General features: G+C 42.2%; 1 protein-coding gene across 1 annotated transcript in view; it reads right to left on the bottom strand.

Annotated features, from left to right (window-relative positions):
* PKIB (cAMP-dependent protein kinase inhibitor beta) overlaps positions 1–15,321 on the bottom strand; it is a 30,045-nt gene that overhangs the window by 6,051 nt on the left and 8,673 nt on the right. The window contains exons 2-3 of the mRNA XM_024192607.2: positions 5,293–5,357; positions 3,162–3,342 (exon numbers count right to left, since the gene is read on the bottom strand). Of these exons, the coding sequence (XP_024048375.1) occupies positions 3,162–3,315 (154 nt within the window). The 5' untranslated portion in view covers positions 3,316–3,342; positions 5,293–5,357. The remainder of the gene's footprint in view (positions 1–3,161; positions 3,343–5,292; positions 5,358–15,321) is intronic.

The following is a 15,321-nucleotide window of genomic DNA, read 5'->3' on the forward strand; positions in this document are numbered from 1 at the left end:
TCTTAAACAGAGCCGAAGAGTCAGGGGAGGAGCAGAGCCGCCATTTTCCCGGACATGTTCGGCTTTTTGGCAATTCCCCCCGGACGGGGGTTTGAGTGCCAAAAAGCCGGACATGTCCGGGAAAAAGAGGACGTATGGTAACCCTATCTAATAGCAATGTAGACATACCCGTAGTGCTACAAGTACTAAGGCCAGCCTCTTTTATAATGCAAATGCCTGCAGGGAGAGGTTAAGATCTCAGTTTCTCTAGAGGTCTGATCCAGCTCTCACTGAAGGGGAGTTTTTCCATTGACCTTAGGGCCTGATTCAGTTCCCATTACCTGCCTTCACTGCTGTCAGACTCTTAGGGCTGCCAGCACTAAGGCCTCCGCTGCCCTCCTCTAAACCTAAGGCAATATCTTTGGACCACCCCTACTGTCTTTCCCTTCTAGCTAAAGCAATCTTGGAACCATCATCAATTATCTTTGAAAACTCATGGAAGATGGGTGAGTTCCCAGAGGACTGGAGAAGAGCAAACATAGCACCTATCTTTCAAAAGGGGAACAAAGGGGACCCAGGCAATTACAGACTGGTGAGCCTAACTACAGTACCTGGAAAGATATTGGAACAAATTATTACATAATCAGTTTGTCAGGATCTAGAGGATAATAGGGTTATAAGGAATAGCCGGCACGCATTTGTCAAGAACAAATCATGCCAAAACAACCTAATTGCCTTCTTGGACTGGGCTACTGGCCTAGTGGATAGGGGAGAAGTAGTCATGATATATCTTGATTTTAGTAAGGATTTTGACGCATTCTCACACGATAGTCTTATAAGCAAATTAGGGAAATGGGGTACAGATGAGATTACTACAAGGTGGGTGCACAACTGGTTGAATGACCATACTCAAAAGAGTAGTTACCAATAGTTTGTTGTCAAACTGGGAGGGCATACCTAGTGGGGTCCCATGGGTCAGTCTTGGGTCCAGTTCTATTCAATATTTTTATAAAGGCCTTGGATAATATAGAAGAGAATATACTTATAAAATTTGCAGATGACACTAAACTGGGAAGGATTGCAAGCACTTTGGAAGACAGGATTGGAATTCAAAATGACCTTGAAAAATTGGAGAATTGGTCTGAAACAAACAAGATGCAATTCAATAAAGATGACTGCAAAGTACTACACCTAGGAAGGAAAAATCAAATGCACGACTACAACATAGGGAATAATTGGCTAGGTGGTAGTACTGCTGAAAAGAATCTGGCGGTTCTAGTGGATCACAAATTGAATATATGTCAACAATGTGATGCAGCTGCAAAAAAGGCTAATATCATTCTGGGGTGCATTAACAGGTGTGTCAAATATAAGACATGGGAGGTAATTATCCCCCCTGCTCAGAACTGGTGAGGCCTCAGCTGGAGTATTATGTCCAGTTCTGGGCACCACACTTTAGGGAGGATGTGAACAAATTGGAGAGAGTCCAGAATAGAGCAACAGAAATGATTAAAGGTTTAGAAAATCTGGCCTATGAGGAAAGGTTAAAAATATTGTGCATGTTTATTCTTGAGAAAAGAAGATTAAGGAGAGGACCTGATAACAGACCTCAAATATGTTAAGAGCTGTTATAAAGAACTCCTTGTCAGAGGATGTTGTGAAGGCCAAGACTAACAGGGTTCAAAAAAGAACTAGATAAACTCATGGAGGATAAGTCCATCAATGGCTATTAGCCAGGAAGGGCAGGGATGGTGTCCCTAGCCTCTGTTTGCCAGAAGTTGGGAATGGGCGATGGATCATTTGATGATTACCTGTTCTGTTCATTCCCTCTTGGGCACCTGGCATTAGCCACTGCCGAAAGACAGGATACTGGGCTAGATGGAACTTTGGTCTGACCCAGTATGGCCATTCTTATGTTCTTATATTCTAAAGAGGACAGTGATCATTTGTTTTCCATGTCCATTCAAAGTAGGACAAAACGTTATGGGCTTAATCTTCAGCAACGGAGATTTAGGATAGACATTAGAAAAACAGGTTGGACAAATACCTGTCAGGGATGGTCTAGGTTTATTTGGTCCTGCTTCAGCATTGGGTGCTGGATTCGATTACTTCTCAAGGTCTCTTCCAGCCCTACATTTCTATGATTCTTCTTTCTGTGCCCATCTCTTTCCCCCTCTACTTTATAATGCTCTGCCCTTTAACTTTGTGCTTCTGTTCGCCAAACACATATATCCTAAATTTCTGATTCTTTTTCCACCCTTCTCATTTCAAGCCAGCAGGTGGCAAGTTGATACCTTTTTACTCCTCTACTCAAGTGCTCTATCTTCCTGTGGGATCTGCTGAGAAAAGGTCTGCCTGTTCATTACCCTCTCACAAGTCCCCCGTGATCCGCAGTGGGTTGGAAATATCAGTTATAGAACCTCAGAGATATATGAAACTGCAGATAAGACAACCATGGAAGATAAATAATAGGAACAGCTTCTCTCTTTGAGAGCACCAACGGGCCAGAAACTAGCTGAAAATCCCCTTCGGTTGAGCAAATTCTCAGCTGGGGTAAAGCTAGTGTAGCTGTCTCCTCACCACCCCTTCTCCACCCTGGCAGAGGAGGACAAGGCAGAACACAGCTCTCCTCCACAAATTTACAGCTGGCATATGGTCTCCTGGGATGATAGGTACATCCCTAGATGGCTCTGATTTATGCTTGAGTTGGGGCCAAAGCTGCGGTGGTTTTGGAATTGGGGTGCTGTAAGTGGCTTCCTGACACCTCTTGCCCTCCTGTGCTGAGACCCCAGTGCAGAAGAGAATCTGGCACGTAAGGCGAGTAACCAACTAACAAGATGATCGGTGGCACAACAGTGTTGTGGTGTGGGTGGTTGTTTTTTGTTGTTGTTGCTGCATGGATTTGGAATTCATCTTATAATTCCAGCTCCCCAGCTAGTGAACAACAGGCATAAGGGTGGATATGGCAAGTTTAGCTGAAGTCTGGTATAAAATTAACCTTTCCCAATTAATGGGCACAACTAATGGCTGCTTTGGAAAACAGATGCAGATTTAGTTCTAGCTAGAGAAGAAATACTGCCATTGCACTTGACATCATAACTGAAAGAAGTGGTAAAAGTCTTGAGAGAAAATGGAGGATAACTGCATGAAATCCTTAGTTCTCACCAGTTTGTAGGCATTACCTTTTGACACAGAAAGTTCAGCTAGTTTGTGTGGCAGGTCTGAAGTCCCTGCCCCAGCCCCAGCAGGAGAACCCAGAATATCTGGTAAGGCATTTCGGCGGCCTGCCCTTCCCGATGCTGCAAAATCTGTGACCACAGGCTCCACATCAGTCATTTCTAACTTCTTTCTTCATAGCAACATCTGCAGACAGAACACACACCAAAAAAAAAGCTGTAGTCTGTCTTGAAACATGCAGTAATCCTGTTACTCAACAATGGAAGGCAGTCAGCTTCTGAACAATCAAATACCAATGGCTTGTGAAAAGTGACTAACTAGTGCTTTCTTAATAAATGTCACATACTTCAATACCCTGCTGCCATAACTTTATCTATGCTCTGAGAAAACATTTCACTGTTCATTTCCTTCTGTTTCTATTTGTACTTTAGCATCACAAACACAGACTAGCATAATGGATAGCTCTCAGTACCAACAAGGTACCTATAAATACAGGCAGCCTTTCTATGAGCCACTTGTGTGTGTGTGTCCTGATCCCTTTTCTTTTTTTTTTCTCTTTGTAGGTGGTTTTACCAGACAGTCACTTGGAAGGGAATTGAAACTCTGCCTTGCTATGTTGTCTCTGAGGAACAGTCAGTGGGTTGTATTAATTAATAATTAATCATTATTATTATTGTCCTTATTTAGGCTGAAACAAAATCCTTCCACAATTGGAGCAAGGTGTAAAGAAAGGACTCTGTGCTTTAGTTCTGACAAAGAACTAAACATAAAACCTCACAATTCCACAAAAGTCCTTTATCCTGCAAGTACAGGTGCTTTTACTTTGCCCTGTTCCCATAGAAATACTTTTAGTAGGTTTAAATAAGACATGTTGTCTCTTACAAATAATGTCCTTGTGTAAATAGGTAGAACCAGTATTTCCCTATGCACTAGAAGCCTGCTTCAAAGCCCACTGAAGTCAGTGGAAAGGCTCCCATTGACTGCAGTGGGCTTTGGATCTAGCCTTAGGGGACTGAGAAAAGTTATTTGCATGCAAAAGTGTTTGCAGGATCTGGCCCTGGCATATCAGCTGAGGTGGGAGTGTCTGCCCCCAAAGGGGCAGGACAGGGTGGGGTGGGGGGAATAGTGTTTCAAAGTGTAATGTCTATGAATAGTTTGTAACAATTACAAATAATAACTGAAATTAACAGCAACAAAACAATTTGTCCATGATATAAATAATTTGTGGTAACAATAAAAGTAATTTCTATCAATCAAATACTAATTGCTCCATTTAAAGTAATATTTACTTCCTTTTGGGGAGTTTGACTGTCTTTTTTATAAATATGGTCAATACTTAAAATGGGGAAGGGAGAGGAGGCGTGATCTGAAGACTAGGAATTTTGAGGTTCTTACCCTGACATTATTCATGGCAATTGTCCCTATTTAAAGAGATTTTTTTTAAAGGAAAATATAAATCATCTTGCCACTCTGTTTCTCCTGTCTAGACGGCTGCTTATAATATGTTTCATTTCTATAGCACTTTTCACTTCAGACGCATAAAGCATTTTATAGTCACTAGTACTGTCAGCCTCACAACACCCCACTGTGGTAGGTCAGAGTTAGTATCTCCAACTGAGGCAGGTAGATGAAACATGATTTGCTCAAGGTCACACAGGAAGGCTGTGGCAGAGCCAGAAATAGAACCCATTTCACCTGACTCCTAGTCCTGTGCTTCAGCCACAAAGATTATCCTCCCTTCTTGTAAACTCCTTGCAGTTGTTTAGCTTCAACTTCAAGCATAAATATTCTAAATTCATCTTTGCATTTGTCAAGAGCTAAATATACTTTAAAAATTAATGGCCAGTAGTGACAGGCATGAGCAAACTGTTTCATATGACATGAATGTGTAAATGAACCACTCTATTTAAACAAGTGCAGCCACTGTAAGTGCAGGTTTGGTGGGCTAGTGGAACCTTCCTGCCTTGAATGGTTACAGGTTCAAATCCTCACCAATCTTGCCCAGATATGATTTAAATAAATATAAACTGATATAATTATCCATCTAATATGCTACCCTGACAAGAAATGCTGAGAGGAGAGATTACGCATTGCATATACATTATTCATCATAAATATTTGTCTGTTTTTACTTACTTCCTAGAGGAGTTCTGCAGTTATTGCTCATGTGCTTAGTCTTCTCATGACAGCAAGGAAAGAGGCTGGAAATCAGATTTCAAAACAGAAAAGAGCAAGACTATAATCAGTGTCCTTCTTAGCCATTAAACTTTTAAACATTGTTACTTATTCCTGGTGCCCAGCCCCCAGTACCACAGCAGCTCCTTCCTCTTTTGAGCTAGCCAGTCAGGTATTGTGGTGGATCTAGCCAGTCAGTATTGTTCCTCTTTGACTGCTGTTTTTTAAAGATAAGTGTTGTTGTTGTAGCCATGTTGGCCCCAGGATATTAGGGTGGCAAGGTGGGTGAGGTAATATCTTTTATTGGACTAACTTTTGTTGGTGAGAGAGACAAGCTTTCAAGCTGCTTAGCTCAAAAACTTGTCTCTCTCACCAACAGAAATTGGTTAAATAAATTATCTCACCCACATTGTCTCTCTATTTATTTAAAGAAGCAGTTCAAAATTGGCCTCTGTTTTTAAAGGCCACAATGGAGGTCTTCCAACCTATGTCATGTACCTGATCTCTCCACTCTTTTCTCTCAGGAACTGGCACCTCTGTCCCCCAATATAATTTGTGTATAGGAACCTCTCCAGCTACAGCTCCTACCATCTGAAACAAGCTTCCTGTATGGTATAGTCTCCTTTCATCTACCTCATTTCAAATTTCATCTGAAAACCTTTTTTCTCCATTATTCCCTCTTTTTTCTCCCTGATACAGTTTATCTGACTGTAATTGTATTCTGTAACTCTGGAAAGCATTTTGACATACAGTTTGCATCTGTTTTATTTTACTTAGATTTAGATTTATACATTCAATAAAAATGTATCTGGTCACTGCTCTAGGCACTTCTGAGAAAAACTGAAAACACAGCCCCTCAATGTCCACCAGTCCAGCATCCTGGTTTTGTGGCCAGTGTATTGCAGTGTAGCCAGCCAAAAATTAATCAAAAATACCCCATGCTACCCACAAACACCTCCACTCATTTTCTCCTCCCTTTCCAGCATTGCTGAAAGGTCAGTAGATTTAGGATATTTCAGATCAAAGGGAGGAGTGAGCCAAAAAGTTGAGGGCCACCCAAAACATCCTGCCTGAAGCCCTTTCTCTTTTAACCCCAGGGTGCTCCAGCTCAGACTCCTCTAATTACAGCTGTGGTTATATGGCATGAAGAGAGAGGTTGTCCCTCAGGTAGGCAGATTCTAAACTTTATAGTCCAAAACCAACACCATAACTCCACCTGGAGACCAACAGGCATGTATGAAAGACCCTATTCAGAATAATAAGGCATTGTATTGTATAAAAAAGCCCATATTTTAATATTGTCAGAGATTTATTTTCCTAACTCTCTTTTACTATAATGCTTTCTGTGGCCCACTTCCTCCCTTTCCTATGGTACCCTTGTACCCCTCTATTGTCCTAGCCTGTGTAGGTAGAGCTGGGAACTACTCTGTCACTATCTATTGTAGCCAAGTATCTGAAAAGGTCTGGTGTGCCGTAATGTCTCAGTTTCAGTCAATGGGTGGGGGAAAGAAATAGTCAATTACAGTGTGATTTGTCCATAGTCCAGGTAAAATTCATCATTGTAGCTATCAGAAGCTTAAACAGGCATATTTTGGATACTTGGACAAAATATTGACAGGCAAACAACTAATATTTTTTTTAAGTGAGATTGCTGGCTTATTTTTACTTAGCTGCAGGACTTTCTGTCAGTGGCATACCCACCATTCCAGTCTCCTGAGAGAAATGATTCACAGAAGCTGACAGGGTTTATTAAAAACAAATGCCAAAGGAAGAGACCAAATTACTTTCTTTAAAGTCAACATCACTCTCAGGATCAAGAATAAAGTGTTTCATGGTGAATGGGAGTAATAGATGCCCTGACCCATATTCACTGTCAGCAATGTCTCTCTCTCACTCTATCAGGAAGCAGACAAATCACTGATACACATATTTTTGAAGCCTTTTTTCTCCCAGTCTTTTCCCTGAATGCAAGGCTTACTCACAGACACATTACTGTGGTTATTCTGCTTGGGAGGACTGACTAATCCTCATGAAATGTCATAGTGCCTGACATTGGTATTGCTGCCAGTTCACACAAGAAACAGAAAGAAAAAAACCATCTCCACTTGGTATTCTTAAACATGTCTGTCTTTTCTAAATCTTCACACCTGGTTCTTAGGAAAATACACTTTCTGCCCGCCGTCAAAGAGAGAATTATATTCCTTAACACTGTCATCTTTTGAAAGTCCATATTTTAAGAAGCCTTCCTGTATCAAAGAACTACACTCAAGAACATCTGGAAAAGAGTTAATGGGCCAGCGCCATATTAAGATTTATTCTCAAAAAGAACAGGAGTACTTGTGGCACCTTAGAGATTAACAAATTTGTTAGTCTCTAAGGTGCCACAAGTACTCCTGTTCTTTTTGTGGATACAGACTAACACGGCTGCTACTCTGAAACCAAGATTTATTCTGTATCTTGATGGACTCTCAATGCATGGTCAGCATAATTTAAGTCATAATTTATTCATGAAAAGCTTTGCATTGTTTTCACTTGTAAATAATAATAATACTTTGTGCTCTTATAGCATTTTTCTCCAAAGCTCTCTGGCTACAAGAGGGTTTTCATGTGACAGCAGCCTAGGCCCCTATTAAATGATATACTGCCTGCAGTGCAAACGAGAGGAAAATGACACCTTCTTAGCTATGCAATTCCTGTGTTTTCATAACCTCTTATGTTGTGATACGCTCTGATGGCAACACTACCTACTCCTAAGAATTTCTTCTATACTTTGGACTCCCTCATAATATATGCTAATACTATTGCTGGTGGGAAGAGGGAAACATTTGAAGAGCTTGCTACCACCATTGTATCTCCCACCATATGAGGAGTCTGCTATCAAATATTCCAGTTAGACTGTATCCTGGGAGTTTGTCTCAATTCTTCACTGTTTCTGGACGCCAAATTAGTTACAGCTGCCAAAACCCTGTCACCTGAGACCAGTTAAGTGGCTGCAGATGATGGCTTAGCCAATTCTAGCCATTGTGACTTCCAGGTTGGGTCCATGCACCTCGCTGTACTTGGCAATGAATGTCCTGACCTTAAAAATACTCTGATTGGTCCAAAACACAGCAGCCTGGCTCCTAGGCAACACCAGCTTTAAAGAGCTCATCAACCCACTGCTCTGTTCTTTCCACAGACCTCCCTCCCCATAGAAAACCAACATATTGACCCTCTTTTTAAGACCTTCTATGGCAATGAGCCAATGTGTGCTCTCAATAAGGGACCAAGACCTCCCTCAGTAGTGACATTCCACAGGAACAATGACATTTTCACCCTTGAAGTTGACACTCACAAGAGCAGGGGAGAGACTGGTCTAAGCAACTGTCCAAAGACTCTGGAATTCCAGAGGAGGGAAGAATGATCACAGATCTCAAGGCCCTTACAAATAAATGTAAAACTTATTTCTTTATCCTAATCTTTCCCCAATAACACCCAGAGCAACACCAAAGAAAAAGAAGAAGAAGAAGAAGAAGAAGAGAGGAAATTACTTTCCAGCATCTTCCTATGGAGGAGGGAGAGATTGAGCCAGGGTCCAACAAATGAGTTCTCATTAGTTCATTTTGGGGAAATATTCAGCTATCTATAGTACCAAACAGGAACCTAGACAGATAGATACATGGATAGCACTTTTCATCAAAGGATCTCAGTGTGATTTTCAAATGTGAATAAAACTCACAACACACTGGGAAGGAGAGCATTGTAACTATTTTACAGATGAGTAAAGGGAAGCACAGACAAGTGTAAGTGACTGGCACAGTGTCACACATGGAGTCAATAACCAAATCCAGGTGTCTTGAGCCCCACTTCCCTATGCTAACCACTGAACAACACCCTTCCCAATAACAAACACGCAAAAGTGACTCAAACCACAGAAAAATTAAAGCAGAAAGGAAAATAAAATCCTCAACTTGGATTTCCCCCCATCCCTTTACTTTCTTAATGGATGACAACAGTGAAAGCAAGGACATGGCAAAGTGGTTTTCCCCACATCCTGAGCGCTGACCACATGGGCCTCTGCACTCTACTTCGTGACTCAGAAAGAGAAAGCACAAGTGCCATTCCACACAGTGAGACTGAATTACATCCCTGTGTCATCCTTTTCAATCCATTAACAATGAAGCAGCATGTATGAGTTTTTCCACAACTCTTGACATATTCTTAGTCTTATGTAGTTATACTGGTTACTTATGAGCTTGGGGATAACACTTAACCTTTGTTATTTGTACTCAACAAGTTTTTCATTCCTTTTGGCTCCCTCTGTTCTCTGAAGCTTGACATGTTTGTGTTCCTGCTTGGGTCTTACGTTCTGGACCTGACACTTACTTGTTATGGCATTTGTGCACTGTGGAATTTCCAGCTATAGGGCTTCTTTTGAATCTGCTCCAAGCTGACGGAATGCATTTCCATATGATTCTCTTAGGCCTGGTCCACTCTAACCCCCCACTTCGAACTAAGGTACGCAAATTCAGCTACGTTAATAACATAGCTGAATTCGAAGTACCTTAGTTCGAACTTACCGCGGGTCCAGACGTGGCAGGCAGGCTCCCCCGTCGATGCCGCGTACTCCTCTCGCCGAGCTGGAGTACCAGTGTCGACGGCGAGCACTTCCGGGATCGATCCGGGATCGATTGCTTACGGCCGGACCCGAAAGTAAGTGTAGACCTGCCCTTAGTGTTTTTAAGGTCACACTTAAAACATGGTATTGTTGGTGTTGCACTCCATATGTTTTATGGAAATATGCTTATGAGTATGAATATGATGTAACTGGAATATGCTTTATGCAAAAGGCCTCTTATAAGGTATTATAACAAAGGTTATAAACAATTCTTCCTATTTGCATGATTGTATCATTCTTGTATCTGAAGCTAGAAATATGAAGTATAACTCTGAGGTCCTATTGTAATTATGCAAAGTGTGGGCCATCAATGGTGGTTTAGAATCTTAATGCTCCCACTGATTAGAACAACTGGTTGTAAATGGTTTATTTACCTGCATGCCTTCTTGTGTATGTGTGGGCCAACACAGGAAGAATGGAGACTAGGGGTCTTACAGTGATATGTGACCATGTCACATGATACTGGAATCCATCTTAATCTTTGTACTTTTCCATTGATGAGGCGGGGGTGGGGACAAGCACAGACAAAAGATTCCTGCCTTGTGCCAAAGCTATAAAAGGAGATGGAGCAGGACAAAAGGGGCAGCCAGTCATGAGAAAACCCCTGCTTACCACCTGAGATGTCTGCTGGATTTAACAAAAACTGTACCAGGGAAAGGATTGGGTCCAGACTAGGAAAGAGTCTAGTCTGTGAAAGAAGCTTATTGGAACATCTTTGAGGCTGAGATATTACCTGTAATCAGTTTCTTAATGTATTAGGCTTAGACTTGCGTGTTTTGTTTTATTTTACTTGTGACTTACTTTGTTCTGTCTGTTATTACTTGAAACCACTTAAATTCTACTTTTCATACTTAATAAAATCACTTTTGTTTATTGATAAACCCAGAGTAAGTGATTAATACCTGGGAGAGCAAACAGCGGTGTATATCTCTCTATCAGTGATATAGAGGGCGAACAATTTACGAATTTACCCTGTATACGCTTTATACAGAGTAAAATGGATTTATATGGGGTTTGAATGCCATTGGGAGCTGGGTGTCTGGGTGCTGGAAACAGGTAACCTGCTGAGCTGTTTTTAGTTAAAGTCTGCAGCTTTGGGGGGCGTGGTCCAGACCCTGGGTCTGTGTTGCAGCAGGCTAGCGTATCTGGCTCAACAAGGCAGGGTTCTGGAGTCCCAAGCTGGCAGTGGAAAATGGGCTCAGAGGTAATTTCAGCACATCAGGTGACAGTCCCAATGTGGTCTTTGTGACCAAACCCGTCACATTTGGTAGTTGTCCAGTCCTCTCAGCTGGATTACAGCAATGCAAAATACCTGAGGACTTCAGTGCTTAGGAAACTCCGGCTAGTACAGAACTCTGCAGCATATCTCAGCAACGCTGGCTACTGTGAACATATCAGGCCTGTCTTCTGCTCTCATAGAATGTTGAATCAAGTTCAAGCTCTTAGTCCTTATGTTCAAGGAGCTGCTGGGCCCAGGGTATCTAAAAGAATAACTAAAGCTCAGGGATGAAGACTGTGGTCAACAACTTTCACACCTCTGGCACAATGGACCTCTCTAACATAAGGGTAAAGCTTGTCTGTGCGTGAGACAGCTTCTTGCAGACCGGTCCAAGATTGTGGAACGAACTCCCCTGGGAAGTAAGGACCATCACAAACTTCAACACATTCTGCTCTAAGTGCAAGGCACATTCCTCTGACCTGTCCGTCTCAAACAGAAAGACACAGAAGAGAGAGAGTGTGTGTATGTGTGTGTATGTGTGTGTGTGTGTATTAGGAAAAAAATTTCAAAACAAAACACTCCACTGCACACACCACTCCCCCCTGGGGAGAGGATGATAGAACAAATGCACGACAGATGTGTGGTCATGTTGCTTAATGCACTACTGGAAGGCGCACAGATACTACAGTGATAAGCATGGTATAAAAAATCCATATAGAATAGAATAGGTTCAAGGTGGGTTGTGGGTTTGATATTTGGTTTGTATAGCACTGATACACTTTGAAGTTACTTTATAAAATGAAATAACATTAGTAACCGTCCAGCTTTTCCACTGAAAAAGAAAAAATGGGGAGAGGCATGATGCTGAAAATTATTTCACAAATGATTGTCAGTAAGTAAAATTTAGGCTAAATACAGTGACATTTGCTGAAGACAGTCAATACTAGCCAAGAAAGCCATCGCATTCCAAATGACTTTGGAAGAGTACGAGCTGTGACAGATAAGAGCCTTAGTCACATCCACAAGTGAGGTAATGCAGCTAGAGAGAAAAACAAAAAACAGATAAAGCCTATTGTATTTGCACATGGCTGAAAGAAATCAATCACGCCCAGACCCTGCTATAGAATAAGAAATTAAGCTCAGTGGCAAACCGAGCCAAATGCTGTCTCCATCCAGTCTTACAGTGTTTCTGTTCCCTATTGAATAAGTGGCATAAATATATAATGTGCTACCTATGCATGTATCATGGATTTATAGGGGCTGTGTAATGCTCCCAGCCTTTCAACCACCTCCCAGAAGTAACCCCATTAGCATGCCAGAACCCAAGTGTCCACCCAAAATACAAGGGTGAATTCCCGAGCTATCTACATCCAAGATTGTACCTTTCGGCTCCAGCACCCTTTTTTCTCTCCCTCTGTGGCTCTCACCAGCGACTCCAACTGAGATCAGACTGCTGAGAGAGGTTTTAGCCTCTGAGGGAGCAATGCAACCCTGCAAGCATCTGCAGCGATACTAGGCAGCCTTTTCAAAACAAGGTAGCCAATTATTAGCCAATAGGAGCATAGCATACAAAAATTCTTAGATTAATGTGGAAAAGCCAAGCTCAACTGGGAGTCCAGTATTAGTAGAAGAAATGGCCACACAGTGCTAGGCTCATCTGGGAGCCATCTTGGCTCCCTGTCTCTGTGTCTCTCTGTCTGTGAGCCCAGATCTTAACAGCCACGGGAAACCTTGTTCCTTTGTTCTCCTGACTCCAGCTACGCTGTGTTCACATGTTCAGCCTGCTTTGGCTTCCCGGTTAGAAAGTATTTATGTCCCAGTCATTGGTTCTTTCGTTGTCTCCTCTGAGCCGTTCATTCATATACATTGATTCCAACCAGTTCTTGTTAAAGTATCTGGTATCAACCCAGATAAAATATATGACACCTTGCCATGCCTCATTCCCCTCTCCCCTAGGAGAAGTCAATCCATTTATACTCCGTGTATAGCAATACAAAGGGGTGGGTAAACTAAGGCACACATATGGCTCCTAAAAATATTCCCAAAAATTCCTACATTCATCACAGCACAGAATACACTTCTTGAGTGTATCCCAAAGGCCCCATATCCTTACTCCATTCATGATCCACCTTTGCCCTGATTCCTATTGGAAAACTTGCTGACTGGCAATGACAAGCTTGAGGAGTAGTTTGGGAATTATTTACATGTCCTATTTAATAGGCCAGATTTATCAGGATACTCTGGATGCTATAGCCAGTCAGCTAAACTAGGCGTGTGGCTGTTTTGCATTGCCAGAGCAGGACAAAGCAGCCAGAGAGTACCACCGAATTTGGCCTTATATGTATTGCATTTATTTAGCGCTGATAGTATACTTGTGTGTGTATGTACATATATAGTGTGCCTCAATCTCTTTATTTGTCTATTGTTGCTTTATGAACTCCTTTGGCCAGGGATTGAGACTTCTTTTCTGTCTGGAAAGAGCTTAACTAAGATCTTGTGGATGCTGCCAGAAAATCAATACAAAGATCCAGCAATGAGATATACCATAATTAGATTTCTTATTATATGCAGCAAATGCCACCATTCTCAAATTAGCTTACTCCATTGCTGGAGAAAAAACCCCTACCAAACAAGATGCTCCACTGCATGCAGTTTTCTCCCTCGATGTGACAGATGTTAGTCATATCACTTAGGCCCCAGATCCACAAAGGGACTTTTGTGCTGCAACACTGAATGTCACTGAATGCCTAACTTTTAGGTACCTACAAAAATAACAGAAACGACACTGAGATCTACAGAGTCTGAGCTAGGCAACTAGATTCCCTATATAATTAAAAGGGAAGAGCTAGCACCTTAGACTGTGATCCACAAAGCCAACACACTAGGCGGGGAGCCGCCTAAGCTAGTCAATGGGAGATGCCGACCAGAGGGGTGTGTGCGAAGACCCACCCCATCATGGAGATAGGCACCTAAGTCTGGGCTGCAGAGGGGTGCTTATCTCTGCTTGCAATCCACAAACTGGGGGAAAATATGCACTTGTCCAAGTCACGTGAATCACACCCAAAGTAGCAGCAAAATAGCTATTTCAATGCTTGATCACCACGCTTACAACAACATGTCGGTAACTGGCCCAGCATGCCCACATACAGACATGTAAACCTGAGGACTCTGTATTGGAATCACAGGTAGAGTCAATAACCTCAAGAAATAATGTGATCCCATCATTTTATTAACTGTTCTTATTTAAACCCCAGCTGTCATTTGCTATAGTTTTCAGAGGAATAGAAATTATTTCATAAGCATGGCACACGCTGCACATTCCACAGTCTGCATCCTGCCTACGGAGTCATCACATGCCTGGCTGGCCACCGTAAACAAACGTCTAACATCCCCATCACAAAAATCAGACAGCTCCCCCTGCTCATCGATGGATGAGGTCCTGGTCAGATGGAAAACACATTACGAAAGCATGCTGAACCACATGCCTGCTGACAACTGTCCAGAGCTACAGGTCTCGGCAAACTGCACAGCTGAAGACCCAGGGATGAACATTGATCCTCCGTCACCCGAGGATGTGCTGCTGGACCTGATGGTATTCCACTTGAGCTCCTCAAAAAAAAAAGGTGACTTTGGAACCAGTGAGCATCAGCTTGCACCAACTGTTCTTAAAAGTGTGGGCTTTAAGAAAAGTATCAGCAGAATGGAAGATGGCATCATAGTGTCCTGCACAAGAGTAAAGAATCCCTCTTCGAGTGTGGCAGCTGCAGGCCAATCTGATAGTTATTGCTCCCTGGAAAGGTCTTTGCTCAGATTCTGCTTGGTGGGATGCAGCCACTCCTTAACAGACATCATCATCCACAGCTATCAGGTTTCACTGTTGGGTGGTCAACAATGGATGCAGTCGTTACCTTCCAGCTTCTGGATGAGTTGCACCGAGAATATAACTGCCCACTTCACGTGGCATATATTGACATCAAAGCGGCTTTTGATTCAGTCAATGGGCCAGCATTTTGGCTCTCACTGAAAAGAGTTGGCGTCCCAGATGTTCTGCTAAATCTGATGCATGATCTTTACATTGGTACTGGTGCAAAAGTGTTGGTTCCTGGCTTTAACT

Source organism: Terrapene carolina, unplaced genomic scaffold (genome assembly GCF_002925995.2).
Source record: "Terrapene carolina triunguis isolate 2854851 unplaced genomic scaffold, T_m_triunguis-2.0 Scaffold85, whole genome shotgun sequence".
NCBI lineage: Eukaryota > Metazoa > Chordata > Testudines > Emydidae > Terrapene > Terrapene triunguis.